The sequence below is a fragment of the Phalacrocorax aristotelis genome, chromosome 3, assembly GCF_949628215.1.
Source record: "Phalacrocorax aristotelis chromosome 3, bGulAri2.1, whole genome shotgun sequence".
Lineage (NCBI taxonomy): Eukaryota > Metazoa > Chordata > Aves > Suliformes > Phalacrocoracidae > Phalacrocorax > Phalacrocorax aristotelis.
This window is the reverse complement of record NC_134278.1, coordinates 66,743,799-66,762,001: the sequence shown is the minus strand read 5'-3', so window position 1 is coordinate 66,762,001 and position 18,203 is coordinate 66,743,799. Positions and strand designations below refer to the sequence as shown.

The following is an 18,203-nucleotide window of genomic DNA, read 5'->3' as shown; positions in this document are numbered from 1 at the left end:
AAAGAGAGAGAGTACTTGGCAACGTTATAGGCCAAATTCCCTTCTGATGGAAAAGAACCTGGCTCCACCAAACATCAAGGATCAATATTAATGCATATTAATAGAGGTTACGCCCTTTAAGAGGCCTTGTTACTTTACTCCAATTATAAGCATCTGGGATCCAGTTCTCCATAGATTATCCTGAGAAAAAGTTTATCTCATGTGACTGGAATTTGCAGTCAAATCACTGACTTGAATTCAACTTGGGCACTTCGGCTCTTCTGTCACTCTGAACATAACACTGTCTTTAGTGCCTACATCTGCTATCACGTTCTCAGTCCTTAACTCATGAGATGCTGTGAAATAATTACACCACAGAAACTTTTAGCAGCTCCTTTTTACTCACCCTAACTGAAATGACTTAAAACACATTAAAGCTTACCTGAAAAAGACCATTTTTATTGAAGAAAGTAAATTGAGCCCTGGATATAACTTCAAACTCATCTTGACTTAAATTCCTCAGTAAGCTTGGTGGCAGAACAACAGAAGCGAAGGCATCCGTCTGATCCTTGTCAAAATCTATCTGTTAAACAAACAGAATAACATGTTCAAACAAAAACCAAATCAACCACTGTCCACAACTGGCTTCACACCTTTACACAAAGGTATGCAAAACATGGGACCAAAACCAATCAACACCAGTATGACCTGTACCTATGTAAGAGTTGATGCAGTAAACAAATAAATTTTAAAAAAAGGCTTAGGAGGTTTTCCCACCATTCCAGCATGAGATCAGTTTTCTGCTACAGGAAGGTATTAGACAAAACAAACAAACAAACAAACCAACTCTACCACTGCTATAATGATGGTTTGGATATAATGGATGGCAACGATGGCAGTCATAATAATTTCAGTAACCTTCAAGATACTTTTCCCCTTACGAAACAATGTTAAGAACTGAAAAATATGCTCTGAATCCTTCTTTCTTGTGTTGTTTTATTTGGCTTAATCTGCATATCTGAATTAATTCTCTTACAAGCTTTTCTAGTTTCTCTGTTACAGAAGGGAGATTTAAAAATAATGATCAGTGTCACCTGTATATTTATTGTGCTTTATAGCACAGAAAAGACACTTTCTGCCATCACTATAACCTTAATATATACTGGCAATGTGTCAGACAGCTGAAAGCCCTACATGGCACAGGGATGTCACAAGTGAGCAGGAAATAAATGAGGTGCAAACTTGCATTTCATTAGTTACCAGGCAGCAATTCTATGACTGCGTCCTATCCCACCATGGCATACTCAAGGTGTGCCACCCTACCCACCAAAGGAAGGGGAGCAAGACATCTCACAGTGGCTCTATAGTAAAAATGTTCAAGAATTTTACTGTGAGTTAAGGAAACTCACACTCCTGACATCTCAAGAGGTAATCTGGTTACACATTTATGCCTCTCAGGGTCAGTCGTATGATCCTAAAAGCACCATTAGCTAATAAAGTTAAAAGCCATAGGCTACTGATAGACTTATTTAACTTCTAAATTTTCACTGATTTACTGTGAACAACAGCCACCCTTGGAAATTAGTAAGAAGTGGTTCACAGATATCTCCTGAAAGGGCGAAATGCAGTTGAATAAAAGGTTTTCAAAGGATAATTCTGCCACATTAAACAGAAACTGTGTGTGTGATAAAGATGTCCCATTAGGTATCGTCTGCAAATAGAGTGGAAGAGGCTTCCATAAAGAAGTATGGATATATTACAGGAACAATTTAATAATATGAATCACCAAAAGCTAACTTAGTCAAAGGTTTGGCAAGAAACATAAAGACGCAGGGGACTGAAATAGAATCTTTCCAAATTGCCATGGATACATTTGCTTGATATCTACTTTAAGAAAAAAAAAAAAAGGAATAAAATCTGGAAACATTCTGACATAGAGCTTGAAGAGTTTAATGCTCCCTGATGAGCCTGGGACAGATCATCGCACCACCAGTGAAAAACCTGGGCTATCACAAGGGAATCTCCCTCCAGCAGGAATAGCAAGTATCTTTCCTGATAGGCATGGAAAATATAAATGGTGACTACAGCTGCTGCAGACTTTTCTGGTAGGAAGGATGCTAAGAATTCTCAATCAGCTGTTGGAAACATAGAAGTCTGAGAATAAACTCATATTCCAATAGGAACATTATAAATAATTTGATGGAGTTTGGATTTTATGATTATTTAGACAGTGCTACAATAAATGATTCCAGGGCAAGAAAATTCCTGGATGTCCTCAAGCCACAGATGGCAATTCTTATTATACATGCAAACATCCCAAACCTGACTTAAGAATTTTTCCTTTCCTCTTTGCATAAATACAGGATGAAATCTGGACGAGAAACTTTCCTTTGATAACAATCAAAGGACAATCAGCTGTTGTGCTTCATAATAAGAGAGCTAAACAAAAGTGGATTCACAATCATCAAAAATTTCTAATAGAATTGATTCAAAGAAATTTTAGCTAAAACACCTATGAATATAAATATGTGGACACTCAATTACATTAAATCCATTTGTATCTATTTAAAGCAGCATATGAAGTCTATATACACAGCACGTAAAAGGCCTGCAGCCTATTATATTATTACTACTTTTTATAGCACTGTCTTCATTCCTGGTTTTGATTTTTATGATACATAGTACTTTATAAAATGATCAGACATTTATTATGATTGTTGTCTTGCCAATTCGCAGCGGGAATTCATTTGGTTCCATAAGATGCTTATACTCTAGTGATTAGTCTTTAACTGTTTTCATAGTGCCACATTTTGTTTGGATGCAGATTAGGTTTCTCTGGCCCAAACAATAGCACATTTTTTTATTTTTCTGTTTAATCTTTTCTGTGTGTTTCTCCAAGTAAGGCTCACTGTATTTGAATGGTTAGACTCCTGGGAAAATGAGATTACATTACCTCTGTCACAGACTTCCTATAGAGCTGAAAAAAATACACTACATTTTAAAAAGCATTTAGGTGCCATAAGATGCAGACAGGCACACAGTGAAATTTGAGAAGGCCAGGCACCTCACTGCAACTGATTTCAACAGAACCTTTGGAATATCTCAATAGGTGCTCATGTGCCTCTCAGGCAGTATTTCATAGCTCTTAGATGTCTGAACTTTTCTGTGTGTGAAAAAAGAAGAAAAAATATTTTTAAGGTGATGACAAATATCTTAACTATAGCAGCATTGGAGACCATTCCGCATGTTGAGTGACCTGTGTTTCTTTTGTTTTTCAGCTCTAGGCTGGTCAAGCTCTGCATAAATGTCTTGAACGTCCTCAGACATCCCAAATGGCACAAGCTTATCAACTTGTATGTGGACAACTGGATCAGCCTTAGGTCTCTGTTAGTAGTAGGTGTTTATACTGGAAGGTTGAAGACCTGTTGTATCTGCAGAAATCTACATGTAGATACCTACATTTAGGTGTCGTCTTCTAAAGCTGAAACACATCACTGGAGTTGTTAGCTGGTGTACAATGGGTAATGCAGCAGACTGTTAAAGATTATTTTCTTTTTTCACTAGTTAAAAAAACAAAACTAAAAAGGATAAAGTCTGTGCTGGATTTGTAAGCAAATTACTTTTCATCTGTATGGAACATATGAGTTTATCTAGGCTCCTGTCACTCAAGGAAATACTACCTTAATCTGATTGCAGGACAAAGGAAATAGAAAGTAGGGGGAGAATTGGGAGTTGGAAGTGGTTTTATAGGAACCACAGTAAACACACTTGGAACAACAGGCACCTTCCACATTCAAATACAACTGCTTGTTCCATACCTGGAAATCAGACGCATTATTCTGTGGACTGACGCTGAAAGAAACACCTTTGAATGAAGTTGAGTTTACAGAAGACACTCCAAGTGCAAGGTTTCGTGTTGAAATACTCATGGATGGTCCAGTGAACTGGATCTTTAAAGCCAAGGCATCAATAGTTTTTAGAGCTCTAAAAGCAGAAATAAATTATTCTAAAAACTGAATACAGAAGGAAAAAACCCCTATGCTCTATATGCTCTCCACATTTAAGATGATCCTCTCATTATTGACTATGTTTCTATCACCCATCTGTGTATTCATAAGGAGACTGTCAGGCTGTAAATTTATACATCTCTGTTGAAAACAAACACTTTTGATTGACAGAAACTACCTGACTACAGATCACTAGTCCTGAAATAATTTTCCAACAATACTTAGATCTGTGCTGTGTCATGTATCAGAAGACTTCTTTTCAAATACTTTTATCTTTCTCATGCACTTTAATTTTAGTATGAGAAGAAATATTTGTATACCTAATTCGGAAAATTCTTTTTGATGGAAATCAGAAAAGTTTGATTTTTGTACTGCAATGCTTCGTCTATATATGAGAGGATGAATCCTACCAACCTTGCAGTTTGCTCTCAAAAGCTTGTCTCAAATGCAGAAATACTTACTCTGAAGATGATGCGGCCAATACACTGTCTGAACTGGTTAGAATATTGGAAAAAATTGTCACCACGGTAGAACCCAGAGATTCATCAATTTCTTCATCGTTCACAATTTTTTTGAGCTTCTGCACAACATCATTTACTTTGTCTGAGGTGAGCTGCTGCCCTTCACCAGTGAGATTCAGAAGCTGATTGGCTATATCAGCTGCATTTTCTGTAAGTATACACGTAAAATGAAGTAAAAAGATAAAATAATGCATATCGGTCCTGAAGTAATTCAGAAATTCAAATTCTTATCTTCATTGTTGAAAGCTAGAGCATGTTCTGTGGTACTTGTGATGAACATAGGATTTTATCAGTTTATCAAATTTATAATTTTTTAAAAAAGTATATAGAACCTGCTGATTATTATATACTGTCCTCATTGTCTGTATCTTTCTTTTCCTTATTTTGTTTTGAGTTTGTAAATCAGAACTATTATTGAAAGGGCTGACTGAAAGAAAAAAAGGGGAAGTGAGAAATAAAAAGCATATTTTCTCTCTTTTTTTCTTCTTATGCTATCCTTTTTTTTTTCACTGGGAAAAACAGTTTCACTCTTGAAGTGAAACAAATGCATCCAAAGTCACTATTACTGACAAAATATTCACTCTTCTAAGCTTTGGGGAGAAAGTGTGACCCCACTGTAAATGTTCCAGTTCCTTCAGAGGATCGCACCCTCACTCAGAGGGTTGGCAAGCAAAACACACAAGCAAATTTCATGAGAAGAATCTTCCTGGTAAGGAAAGTTTGATAGTACGTCCAATGGCAAAACATTAGGGTAAATCACATGTTAAACTGTGAGTTTGTTGCCACCTGGATGGAAAACTAATGCAAACATTAACATTTTACAATATCAAAATATTTGAGATTTATTGGAATTCTCAAGATTTTGAAAGAAGATCAGCCTTCCTTAGTCTGCAACTGGCTGTGTTTTTTTGATGTCGTGTTTATAATACAGCCTTTGCTACTTTTATGGTAGAATACTCATTTTACATGAAACGGTGTTTTAATATAGCCTGACTGCAAGTACTCGATCAACTAAATTAGGTAGCCAGGCTCCCTAGGACCTCTCTATCAGTGGAGAGAAACAAAGAGGCATCTCCAAGGAACAATTCTCCAAGAACAGGGTTTTACTGTAGGTGCTCTGAATTGCTTATGAGAGTATAATTTTCTTTGCTAGCTCTGGCACTAAAAAAAGGGGCCATAAAAATTGTTGTCTATTTATTTTATTACTCTTTAAGGCCAGAATTACATCAAGGGGTATTTTGAAAACTGAGAATAAATCTGAAAATGTCTGATCATAAGCCCAGTGAAGAGAGTGGGAGTCTTTCCACTGGCACCTACAGGCGTTGGAAACATTTAAAAATTTGACTGAACCTGAATATCAATTTGAGGCAGGCTACCACCTGCTTCTATTCTTGTTTAAATTACCTGAAGAGTTTGATTTATTTCATTAATTGGTATCCTGAGCTTTTCATGGGTGGGCCGAATTCAACTTGGTGCACTTCCCCAGAGTTCAAATGTTTACTTTGCACTGATTTTTCAGAAAGATTTTAAACAACTTATCAAAAAGAAGGAAGATATTCCTCCTTAATGTAACTTAATTATAGTAAGCAGTAACCAAAGTCTACAAAACTGTTCCTTTAGCCAAAGACCAATATCAATATACCCACCTGTGCAATTTCTAAGATCAGGCGGGCCCCAGTAAGATGTATAATTCTGCAGACCCAAATAGCTAAAGAGGAAAAATGACAAAATTCACATGAAATGCAATAGCAAAATTATGTAAATGTTTCATAATTCTTTTGTAGGTGTCACAGTGCTCCACTGTTCTCAATTCACAATTTTCCTAGCAACATGGCCCTTAGTGAAATGAAATATGTATGCTCCACAGTGGAAATATGTGAACAATTAAGTGACAGTGCAGAGAGACACCCTAGCTCTTTTGGACAAATTCCCAGCTGATTCCTATACTGATTTCATAAACTGCATCGGTGGAAATTCTGGCCTTGTATTTCAGGAAAGACCCAAATGTTGACACGAACTATTATGCCCCCATTATGGCCTAATCAGATGTTTCTTCTGTCATTTCCCTTGGATATAAACAGCTTGGATCAAGCAAGCTGTAATACCTTTCAAAAGAACATGAACAGGAGCTATGTAGAGATACAAACTTATGCCACTCATGGAAACTAGGGCAGGTCACCATCAGATCCAGGTTCAAGGTGAGGGGCAGATAAAAAGGTATTTTTTCCAAATGCTTTTTTAAAAAGCTGTACTACAGCAAAATACCCAGATATGGCTCCAATATTGAACACATTTTTTCCCTCAGTTTTCTTTAAAGACAATCATGTTATTAGAGCATGGCAAAGGCAAGATGGAGAATGGGAAGAAGTCATCCTTTCACTCAGGATTATAGAATAAAGTTACTCCTCAGTGATCACCTTTGTTATAAGAGCACACTAGCAGGTAAACTTCTGCTGTGGAATGCACAGGACTAGAAGAGACCATTAGAAGAGCTTCGTCTTCTCTCAGAACACATCCCACCTGTGCTTCATATTGGCAAAAGCTAGTGGAGGCAGAGGCAAGGAAAGCAGAGCACAGTGCAGAACACTAATTTTTTTTTTATGAGAAGTGCTGTAAAAGGACAATCAAAGGTATTGTGAAGGCCACAAATGAACAATAAAGATAAGCAATACTGGGGCAGCAAAGGCCAGAAGCCTGAATTCTTAATGATTCTGAGGCTCTGACATAAAAACAATTTGACTTCTGCACTACTCACTCTACAACAAAAGTTGGTCAATCAGAATCCACCAGTTCTTGTACAAGATTAAGAGGCTGAGGAAGTGAGTTAGTTAAATATAATGCTGGTTTCTTTCCTGTTTGGCACAGAACCTCAAAGCTGATTCATATCCATTTTGCCATATTGTTTTCAAAAAGTAAAAGATCTGGTCTTCTCAGAACATGTTCCAGATGCAACGTGGGCAGATAAGACTACTATATCGCACTTAATGGTGATCACCCTAAATACTGAAGAAATTAATTAATATTGCATCATCACAGCCATGTTCAAGGCATTCAAAGGAGATCAAAGCCATATTGTTTTGGTAATATATCAAAGGAAGTAATAATATTCCCATTTTACAAATGGGAAATAGAGATACAGTGTCTAAATCTTTTGTAGATGTTCACAAAGAAAGCCTACATTAGGGAAAATTTATCCTAAACCTTAAAAACACAAGTGCAAATCTTTATGCATAAGATTATCCCCACCTTCAGTTATGACTAATTACTGGCAAAATGCTTGCTTCATGGGATTTCTTTTACTTTCCATTAATGAGATGAGAGGTTCCGGATTAAACCAAATACACATCTCATCTTCATAGAATTTTATTGAGAAATTCTTATACAAGTCAGATTTAGTAGCAGAGTGGTAGCAAATGTGAAAATTTGGTTTTGGTAACGTAAACGTCATGACTTGAAAGCACTTTAATTCTTTAAGAAGGTGCTATTTTTATAGTCACTTTGAATATGTATTAATTGCGGGCCTCAATGTGCCCTACAGAAATGGCAGATGAGCCATTTTTCCTTACCAATGAAGTACATACTTTTATTGCACACACATATTCTTTCACAGTATACAAATCATCCTCCTGAAACACAATGCCAGCCAATGGCAACCATTATGGAGGATGCAGTTTAACTACATAACCAGAAAGTTGCACTTGAAGCTCTCAGCTTCTCAGATATTTGAACACCTACCAGGTTCTTGATGCAGTCTGAACTGAGCTCCCATGGCATAATGTGAAGTTGGTTACAGTTGGTCTGGTATCTGGCCAAAAATAGTTCGGAGGGTTTTCTTCAGCTAAACATTTTTCTGTAAAAATAAAAATATAGCAGTGTTATTGGTAAATTTCTTCACCTAATCATCTTCCATTTCTTGTCCTCAGCTCATCAACCAGTCTACAGCACAAAGCTGCTTTCAAATTAAGTGCTTGGTTTATCTGTAGAGGAGTGGCAATGGAGAGATGCACAAGAGGGGACAACATATACTGCTGCTGCTCAAGGGGAATGTGCATGCTGCATCCACTTGCACTCCACCAGCCCCCACCTCCTCCCTCCCAAGGGAAGGGCAATCTCTGAGTAGAAGTTGTTGAATGGGAAAAGATGAAACCCAAAAGATTGATCAGCTGGCAGGAGCACAGACAACAGGGTTGAGGAGTGGGCATGAGGGGCCTTGGAGGTCCAAAATGTCTCATTATAGGTCTGGTTGTAAATCATACTTCTTTATGCTTAAACTACCAGAAGAGCTATCAGGAACTGGCCCGGCCTCTTTGAATCAGACAGCAAAACACTGACTAAAGCAATCTGGAGAAGTGTGTTTGTGTTAAAAGAGATATCTTGAGCATAGCTCTTTGAGATTAGTGGAACAATGAGGCCTAAAAGGACAATTTAAAATGTGAAACAGTCATACCGTTTGGAAATGTGTGATTATTTTAACACAGAAGATGCTTATTTATGGACAAGCAAACAAAATCTGTTGTGTAACAAAGCTGAAAACTACTTACCCACTGGATCAACATCCACAGTACGAAGACTATATCCTCCCTCCATGGTCCCATTATTACTTATGAGCTTCTGTCGGATGTCTTCCTCTTCTAAATTGATGTTGTTGGTAGCATTATAAACCAGAAGAGCCAAAACCCCAAAACTGCAAGGAAAATTATCTGAATGTTTGAGTCAGAACAGCAGAGGCCAAATGTGTGGAAATAAAAATATCTGACAAAGTTTGGTTTTCTCAGTACGGAACAGTGTCACCAAGACAATGTTGCTCATTAGCTCATAAATTATTTTGTATATATAGAGCCACTACAAGAAAGTACGGTTTGGAAATTTCATCCCTTTAGTTACCATTAAAGAAGCATCTCATCAAAAGAGCCAAGAAATGTTTTCAGAACATTTAGATTATTTTAAAAGATATTAAAAGATGGAAGCTTGAGGTTGTGAATTCTGAATGGGCTCTAATTAAATTTAAAAATCTGGTTGCTGATGGCTTAGGAACTTAAGAGCTGATTCATCCCACCTTACAAAACTTGTCAGGATGGGACAAGTCATCCTCCAAAGGGTCTACCTCTCCACTGACTACAGAGAAAGACTAGAATATTAACGAAGAACAGAGACCTAACATTTAAATGTCTAAATTTTGATGGAGTGAAAACCACCCTGACACACTTCTGAAACTTTTAGTCCTAATTAGGAAAGTCTAGTTGCTCAGATGAGTAATTCAAGTTTGAGCAGTAATAGCTGTTTTGTACTGTAGCCCACTGCTACTTTCTTGGGCATAAGAAGTAGTTCAAAGTGCCCAAGTCTCTTTCCTGCGAGAGAAATAAAACAGTCCCCACCCTTGTCCAAAAACATAGCTTTTCTGGAAGGGAAATAATGAACAAAAAAGCAGTTCTAACAGGACACAGGAAAGAAGCCCAGAGTGGTAGGCTCAGAAATTTCCTCTTGGGGCACAGAAAACACATGTTGGAGAAGAGAATATGTCGTTACCCAAGAGCATTGCTTGGCTCTGGCTAGTAGGAGGTGACGCCACTGAAGCATGGAACATTGGATCTCCATGGGAGCCAAAATGTGGAAAAAAGGAAAAAGCAAGCTTGCTTTGGGCTGTCTTCATCTTAGCCTTGCCCTTGGATACCCAGCAGCCTGAATACAGACCTTTGCAGTGTGTGAGCAGTTCCTGGCAGCCTGGGAAGCGGCAGCACTGCCAGCACACATACAGTGAGCAGGGCACACACCGATCCGAGCTGCTTTCATGGCTGCCCCCGGTGCAAGAAAGCAGCAGTGAGCTAAAGGGTCTTGTGGTCTACCTAAAGAGGAGTAGGAGAAAATATTCTGTAGGGGCACTGTATGGGAGAAGGCTAGTAGGGTTTTCAGGTACCCCTTCCTAGAACAGACCAGGGCTTCATTTCCAAAAATCTTCCAGAAAGAATTCCCCATGATGACAGCTCAGAGTTGCACTTTCCAGAGGTGCTTAGTGTTGTACAGTGTAAACCTACAGCTTAGCATACAGATGTTGTTCTTAGGTGGCAGATTTAACCCTCTTTCTGTCAGGTGTCATTCTGAAAATGGAATAACCCTAACCAATTATGCTGAAGTACTCTCATTAGTGAAATGGCATTAAAAGAATTGGCATTAGAAAACCTCCTTTCAGTCTAGGAAAAAAATAATAGAAAAGCAAAGCCCAAACCTCTTAAAGAAATCACAAAGGTGAACTAAATCCTCCACAGATTTCACTGTTGCAGATATAAAGAAATAAGTAAATAAATATACACGGTCCCTGGTTGTTGGTGGTTTTTTTTCTTTTTTTTTTGTTGAACACCAGTACACTTCTATTTGCCATATCCGCTGTTTTACTGGTAACGTGTTGCTGGAGGAAAAGATAAAAATGACTACCTGCTGGCTTGGCTTGTTTTTTCCCCAATGGATGTATTTTAGCAGAGAAGTTCCAACTGTCCCTGGCCAGGTTGCTCCTGCCCTGCTCCCAGAGATACTGAGTTCCTCCTAACATTCCTTGGCTCCCTGTAGAGTGTTTAACATACGGCAACAGCCTCAGTAGGGTGGATGTACATCAGTGGGCTTTTGGTGTATACCTCAGATATATTATGAGGCACAAGTTTATTATGGCATTTATTTTTAGAAGTAGCATGGAAATTGCCTATGGGATTGCCAATTCCTTCAGCCCTCCAGTACTTCAGCCCCAGAGCCTCCTGGCACTTAACCATCTTTCCTAAAAGATTCTGGCTTCACTCATCTATTCCCTTTACTTCAGAAGAGGAAAACTTAATATACTGATGCCACTCCCTACCCCAGCACTTTGGCCGCAAACCAGAAGTCATAAGTGAACAGTCACTGCCTCTACAATGCTGCCTAGTGCAGGACTCCCAACTAACCAAAATGGTATTTGGTACCCATAACTGTGTGGAGGGATAATGGCAACAATACAGAAGGGATAATGATAGATGAGGTAGAACTGGTTACAGTTACCTTGAACAATTATAGAGAAAAGTATTGATTACGAAGCACTGATTAAAAAAATGTGTTAAACCACTTTGTTATTTGTTTTCTGAGAAACTCTTAGAGCACAAGTCATGTATACTGTGTAATAAGAGCCTGTTCCATATTGTGATGAAAACAATTTCTATAAACTTTTCAGAATGACTCACACTAGCTTCCCAAAGTAAATAAATACCTTTTAACTTGACAGCTGACGCAATATGAAGCCGAGTGCTTCCTTCCACTTTTGTCACACTCAGATCCCAGAAAGAAAACAGTTTAATGGTGAAGAACAAAATTCTTGATTTGGAAAACAGTAGGCCTACGCTCAAATAAATGGCAACACCGCCATGCTCTGCTGGTGTCACTGGATTTGCTATACCCAACCTTACATCTTTTATTGTGTGCCATATAATAGCAGATGGATTCTCGCAGCAGTAATCAATTACAAATTACACATCACCTACAGTAACCTGAACCTGTACTGCTAGTATTACTGCTGTCAATACGAAGAAATGGACTGCGGTGTAGGTAAACAGAATGGGGATAAGTATTTATGCCTCTGCTCTCTTTGACTGAAATGGTGACAGCTGGAGCAAACAGGAAAGCAGGGGAAAAACGGCGTCTATCCCACTTTGTCCTGGTCTGTTGAGCTAAGCTGGCTCAGAGAGAGGAGTTTATGAAGCTGTATCCTCATCAGAGGCACAAGAGGTGGTGGGGGCGCCTGCGCTGCCATGGCGCGTACCACAAAGCCGGCTTTCTTCTCCGGCAGCGTGACTCAGAGCTATTCCAGGACAGTGTGCCTACACACAGGCTGTGGTCTCACTGCTACGCGATGCGAGGAGCCTGAAGGAAGGATTAACAAACCATGCAAACTGTGCAGCACAGGCTGTCTCGTACCTGAAGATATGTGGTTGATAATTAGCAACACATATATCTCTTCTTGTTTCAGTTGTACTAGACAGGCTAAACTAATACTGAATTATTGTGGCTCTCAAACTATTTAACAAATCACTATTAATTTATTTTGCAGTTAATGTTACTTGATCTAAAGTATATAAAGAATAATTTTTAAAGCACCTAAGTATTTAGGGATGCTAAATTTCCACTAAAAGTCACTGGGAATTGAATTCCTAACTATCCTGGCATATTTTTAAAAGTTTTAAGATGTCAGCATTAAATTCTTTACCAATCTTGCCGTTATATTGACTTTAAAGGTAAGCAGTGATGGGTAGCTACAACTCAAGACTGGCAGCACAGGTAGGCCCACACAGTCACCTGTAAACACTACTAACTTCTTCACGTTAACTGGACAGACTATTGCATAAGTCACTCCAGGAAGGTGTAATACAAACAGCAGACAAAATGTTGGAACGAGACAGAAAGGAATATGGAAGTAGAGGGAAATTAAAAGCGTTCCACAAAAGCATCTGAGCTGTGGATAAACTTTTACTTGAGGTGATTTTGACTGTGATACCATTAAAATATTCAGAACTGAGGCCAAAATAATAGGACTGGGCATAATAGATACATTCAAAGTAATGCCAAGGATTAAGAGGTTCGTTTCTCAGCAGAAGGTGATGTTATAGAAAAAATATAAAATCTGAGATTTCAGGACACAAAACTAAAAATTGCAGCTACTTTTGGGACTACTAAAAATAAAAGCATCCAAAGCCTTCCTTTTAACTTAATGGTCATTGTATCAGAACAGCACTGCAAGCAGCATGGTCACGCCTCTGTGCCTTGTCCTTGTGTCTCTGGGCCTTGCTCCTCCTTGCAAATCTGGTGTGGGAATACAAACAACTACAGCTTTTCAACAGAAAGCACTTACAATATGTGATGATTTGGTAAGAAGACTACTCATTATTGGAGACTGTAGCAGAAAGGCAAAACAGAAAGGGCTGGAATCCCTCACATTTCGACAGCTGGTCTTTGCTGAAATGAGTTTTTGGTTATCCTTGAACTATGTTCCAAAACAACAAAGAAAAACCCTATTCCCCAATACATTACTCTTCTAAAAAATATGATCTAACAATGTCAGGCCTACACTATATCCAGCTGAAGTCAGTGGAAAGATAAAGGAAGTCATTGGAAGCTGAATCAAGAGCAGGCAGCTTCAGCAGGAGACTAAGGGATCATCCTTCAGTCACTTGGGAGGAATTCCCAAATCCTCCATCTGGAAGGAAGGCTTTCTTTACAGGTCACGGACACAAGATGCCAGCAGGGCACTGTGGAAAAACCTGCTGGTTTCTGCTTGGCTCTTTGTTGGTCAGTTTTCCAAGCAGAAATATTACACATAATGTACACATTATATGGCATTTTAAAATGTTGCTCAGCACTGGTCAAGGCTGTCCCTTACTGCCTCTGGTAACACTGAGGTTGAAGTTGGGGGGAGTAGAGGTGGGCCAGGTCCAAGATGTTCCTAAAACTTCACCAGCAGAAACCAGAAAAATTTTTACAATAGGAATAGGCATCACAGATGTGTTAATTTATAACAAGAATGGCATTATTATTTCATAACAAATAATTTGAAGTAATCTACAAAGAATGCAAAAGCCTAATACTTTACTCAGTAAAGATACTTAGAACTATAAAAGCAAAATTATACTGCTTTGATGTTGCTAACTCCTGTCTAAAACTATTACACAATCTAATTAGCCTAAGTTTTATCCAAGTGCATTAAACTTTCCATTAAGCAACACAGCACCCAAGAACACAGCATGCAGGAGCCTGAATCTGCCTCACTGGCACTGGTGGTAAAACTCCCACGGACTTCAAAAGAGTAGGACAAGGCATGGGCAGCTCTGATTTCCTGCTTTCCTCTCTATTTTCATTCCTAAGAGAAGGGATTTCTGTTTAAGTTTAATGGTCTTTACACAGATTGCTACCACTGTGGTTTTTAATTTAAATAAATTGTTTACCAGTACTAACATTAATGTCATTTCACATAGCAGAAGCAATTGAACACAGGAAATAGGCCAAAATAATGACAATCAAGTAGTGGAAGTTGGAGAAAGCATAATCTTGTTTGTAGGTTAAGTGGAAAAAAGGTTATAAATGAATCAGGGCCTGAATTCTCAAAATTGCTTGCAAAATAAAAGAAGAAAGGAGAAGCAGGGGAGATGAGCTGCTTAATAAAAACCAATTCCCCTACTGAGGCAGCCCTATATAGTCATCTGGCAAGACCTAGGATCAGTAGGACCCTTCTGAGAAAAGCAGCAGCAGTCATAGAAAGTTTTGACAAGGCTGCAGAGTCATAAAAGGCAAAGAATTAATGAAAGAAACAAACACCTTTATAATATATCTACATAAAATCCACAAATTGGCTTCACTTTCAAAGGTTTGTGCAAAATAGTCGGGGACAAAGAAACAGTTATGTCCACACCCATTCTGAACTCCTGTCGTCTTTATTTTGAACAGCTGCCCTCTCATTAAGAGGTGGAGACAGTATGACCAGAGGAAAAAATTGAACATGGACACAAAGTCAAGTATAGCTGTGATAAAATTCTGTCTAGTAAAGTAGTTAATAATCTACCAAAGTATTAGCTTGATATACTGCTGTCATCCAGAGATCTCACAGTATTAAAGGTGCTGATAATAATGCTCACTTTTGGACTTGGCACTCTGTTTCTCTCTCATCTCCATGTACGTAAACGCATAATAAGCACAGTGTACTTTGGATTTCTGCAGCTCGTAGAACACAGCAATGAAAGAATAACAATCCACTTCCATATTTTTGTTTTGTTTTGCTCTTCTCCAGAATGCAGTACAGTTTAAAATATTTATTTCAAAAACACCTATTTTTAACATGCCAAAACAAGCCAACTTCCTACCTCCCACTTAAAGCTTCTGTTTCTTCTCTGAATCATTCTCCCTAACGCTTCTTCCTCTTTCACTTGCAAGAAGACTGGGTGGGGAGACTGATAACAGAAGTTCTTTTCTAAAGTAGCAACATGGTAAACAAGGGTTGAAGCAAAGCAAAATGCATAAAAAAGGCTGGGAAATGTTGGTTTGTTCATGTGGGGCTTTTTAACTGTTGTATGAAATATTAAGCCAACAGGTAAGGAAAAAAGATGCAATCTGAATGCTAAGGATATGAATTCGTGTAAAGAGAGCGAAAACTTCTCAAAGAGCAATTTAAAGAAGTATGATAGTGCCTTAGAAATAAGACGGCTATGATCTTGTGGAAAATTCAGAAAAGAGAGATACGGTTTAGTGAGTTAGACGAATATGTTCACTTCTGTAAAAGACAAAGTTAAGGCCATGATACTTATGGGTTAGGTCTTAAATTTTAACTGTGGAGTGAAATTCTGTTCAGATGAACATGAAGGTAAACAGAATATGAAGTACATAAAAACTAAGAGAAATAGCAGAATGTCTAAAATGTCTAAAACTGTAGCAGAACTATTCTTGACCATCCAAAATGGAGAAATAAGGAAATCTTTGAACAACTACTCACAGAAATAATTTATAGTAATATTTAATTAATAGAAACTGTACAAAATCACAGTGTGAGCAAGTTACATACAGGAACTCAGCCATAACGTTTTAGTGGATCACCTGAGTAGTGAGAAATTAACATTACCTCCCACCAGCAATCAAAAACTTCCAACCTGTAACCTGCTAATATTTATACTCCAAAATGTTACTCTGGTGTCTTGTAGGATTTCCTTAGAGTCCTACCCAGGACAAAGCCAAGAAAGTGGAAAACCTAACAAAGTATCTTGAAAACAATGATCAGGAAGTAGTAGGAAAATAAGTTTGCTTTCTGGATCTTCAGAAATTCAATAGATTACTTCCTTGCAAAATCTAGAAACAGCTGTGTGAACCTCAAAGAACTGGAAAGCTGGTGACTAAACCCAGGAATACTGAAGAATATTGGGAAGCTGATGCTTCTTTTGTTTCAGAAGGGAAGCAATGTACAATGATGGACACATACTCAGAAGACCTAAAGCTGGGAGAACACCAACTTTTCCCAAATATTTCTCCTGCAAGAGGTAAATGACACATTAAAATATACGCAAGACATGAAAAATACATGAAACCATGTATTTTGAAAATGAGAACAGCAAAAAATCCTGTCTACATATATTTCTATATATGTATATGTGCATATATAGTGTGTAAAAAGTGTAATTTTTGTTAGTCACATATCATAGCTCAATTCAATTTTTAATTATCCCTGTGTTACCCCAATGGGCTTGCTAGGTTGGGCAGAATCTTGACTTCTTTTTTTTTTTTTCTTTTCTAAGAAAACATACACAGCATAACAATCCTGATTACGTGGAGAACAGTAACATTTTGTGTGATGTGATTAGCATTTATACTAAATTATTCAGAATGATGACAAAATGCCATTTGGCCTTGACAAAAAGTGCACTAGAGCCATTGAGAAGACTAGTTTCTCATTAGACCAGGCCTCCCTTGAAAAACTTTATGACATATTACAAACATGTAATTCCATTGCCTCTGACATTACATATGATGAGCAGCAAAGTAAATAGGAATGGGGTTACTTCCCCATAACAGTGATACGTTATTAGAAGTAATTTAGTGCCATATTCACTGTATGTGAAAAAGGGAAGGAAAACGAAAGGGAATTACTAGAATACTTTCTCCCTCTTCAACTCCTTTTATTATAGACCAGGAAGAAGAAACAAAATCCAGAGGACAGGACAGTGGGAAGGCAAGATGAGAAGAAATCAGGTGTGCAGTGTAGGGCAGAACAGTTGCTGACAAGCTGGGCAGCTAGCCTCATAAAAAATGCAGGAGTAAGGATAGGGAAAGCTTTACATTCCTCAGCAGTCTTGGATTGTTGGTAAGACCTGGGGCATGGTCTCCAGTTAAAAGCTTTTGCTGGTGTAACTGTATCATTTAGAAGTGTGAAAAAAAATCCCACCCACATCACTACACCTACTGTAAATGTAGGTCAAGCAGCAAAATAGCCCATTCAGAGACTGGGTTTACACTATACCAGTTAAATGGTTTTGCCCATAAAAGCTGCTTTCTGCTGTGGGTGTGTGGGAAGGAGATAGTACCTTTTGCAAATCTTTTCACGTCTACGTAAACTCTGTAGAAAACTTTAAGAATCAGTAACTACTTCCTGATGTTAAACTGGGAATACTGGGCTATCTCTGAAATTAAAAAGCCCAGCTGTTATCATGGCAGATCTCAAGAGTCAGCAGTTAAAGTCCATTCCTACAGGACTTCTGCCTACACTGCAAACAGACACATCCTCATACCCACTTGTCACCCCTTCCTCACAAGACTAATTATGTTTCGGTTTCCTCTCCTTCATTTGGTCCTAAGATTCACTCTTTCCCCCATACCCCTCAGAAATCAGACTGCTGCTTACAGAGAAATCCCCTGAGGCCTCATTTTCAGGGGGTGTGACCCATCTAACTTTCTTTGGCTGCCTTTTAGGCCATCCCAGCTCCGGTGCCTATGAGCCCAGCAGAAGTCAGGAAATGAGAGCATATGGTAAATAGTTTAACTCACACTGGTTTGGCTTTCAATTCTAGCATGATTTTTCAGTGTTTTGCATCTAGTAAGATGTCTATTAACTCAAAAGGCTCTGATTCAAGAGAATAAATGCAGTGACAGTGGATAGATACCAGTGTACCAAAGCTTGTTGCTAAAGAAAGCTGGGTGTGCCATACCACGTATA

General features: G+C 38.3%; 1 protein-coding gene across 7 annotated transcripts in view; it reads right to left on the bottom strand.

Moving 5' to 3' along the window:
- Positions 1 to 18,203, bottom strand: part of ADGRG6 (adhesion G protein-coupled receptor G6) — a 113,052-nt gene that overhangs the window by 28,275 nt on the left and 66,574 nt on the right. For all 7 annotated transcript variants that reach the window (XM_075087796.1, XM_075087791.1, XM_075087794.1 and 4 more), the window contains 6 exons: positions 9,049 to 9,191; positions 8,243 to 8,357; positions 6,154 to 6,215; positions 4,448 to 4,655; positions 3,798 to 3,963; positions 422 to 562 (listed from right to left, as the gene is read on the bottom strand). In XM_075087796.1, coding sequence (XP_074943897.1) covers positions 422 to 562; positions 3,798 to 3,963; positions 4,448 to 4,655; positions 6,154 to 6,215; positions 8,243 to 8,357; positions 9,049 to 9,191 — 835 coding nt within the window. The remainder of the gene's footprint in view (positions 1 to 421; positions 563 to 3,797; positions 3,964 to 4,447; positions 4,656 to 6,153; positions 6,216 to 8,242; positions 8,358 to 9,048; positions 9,192 to 18,203) is intronic.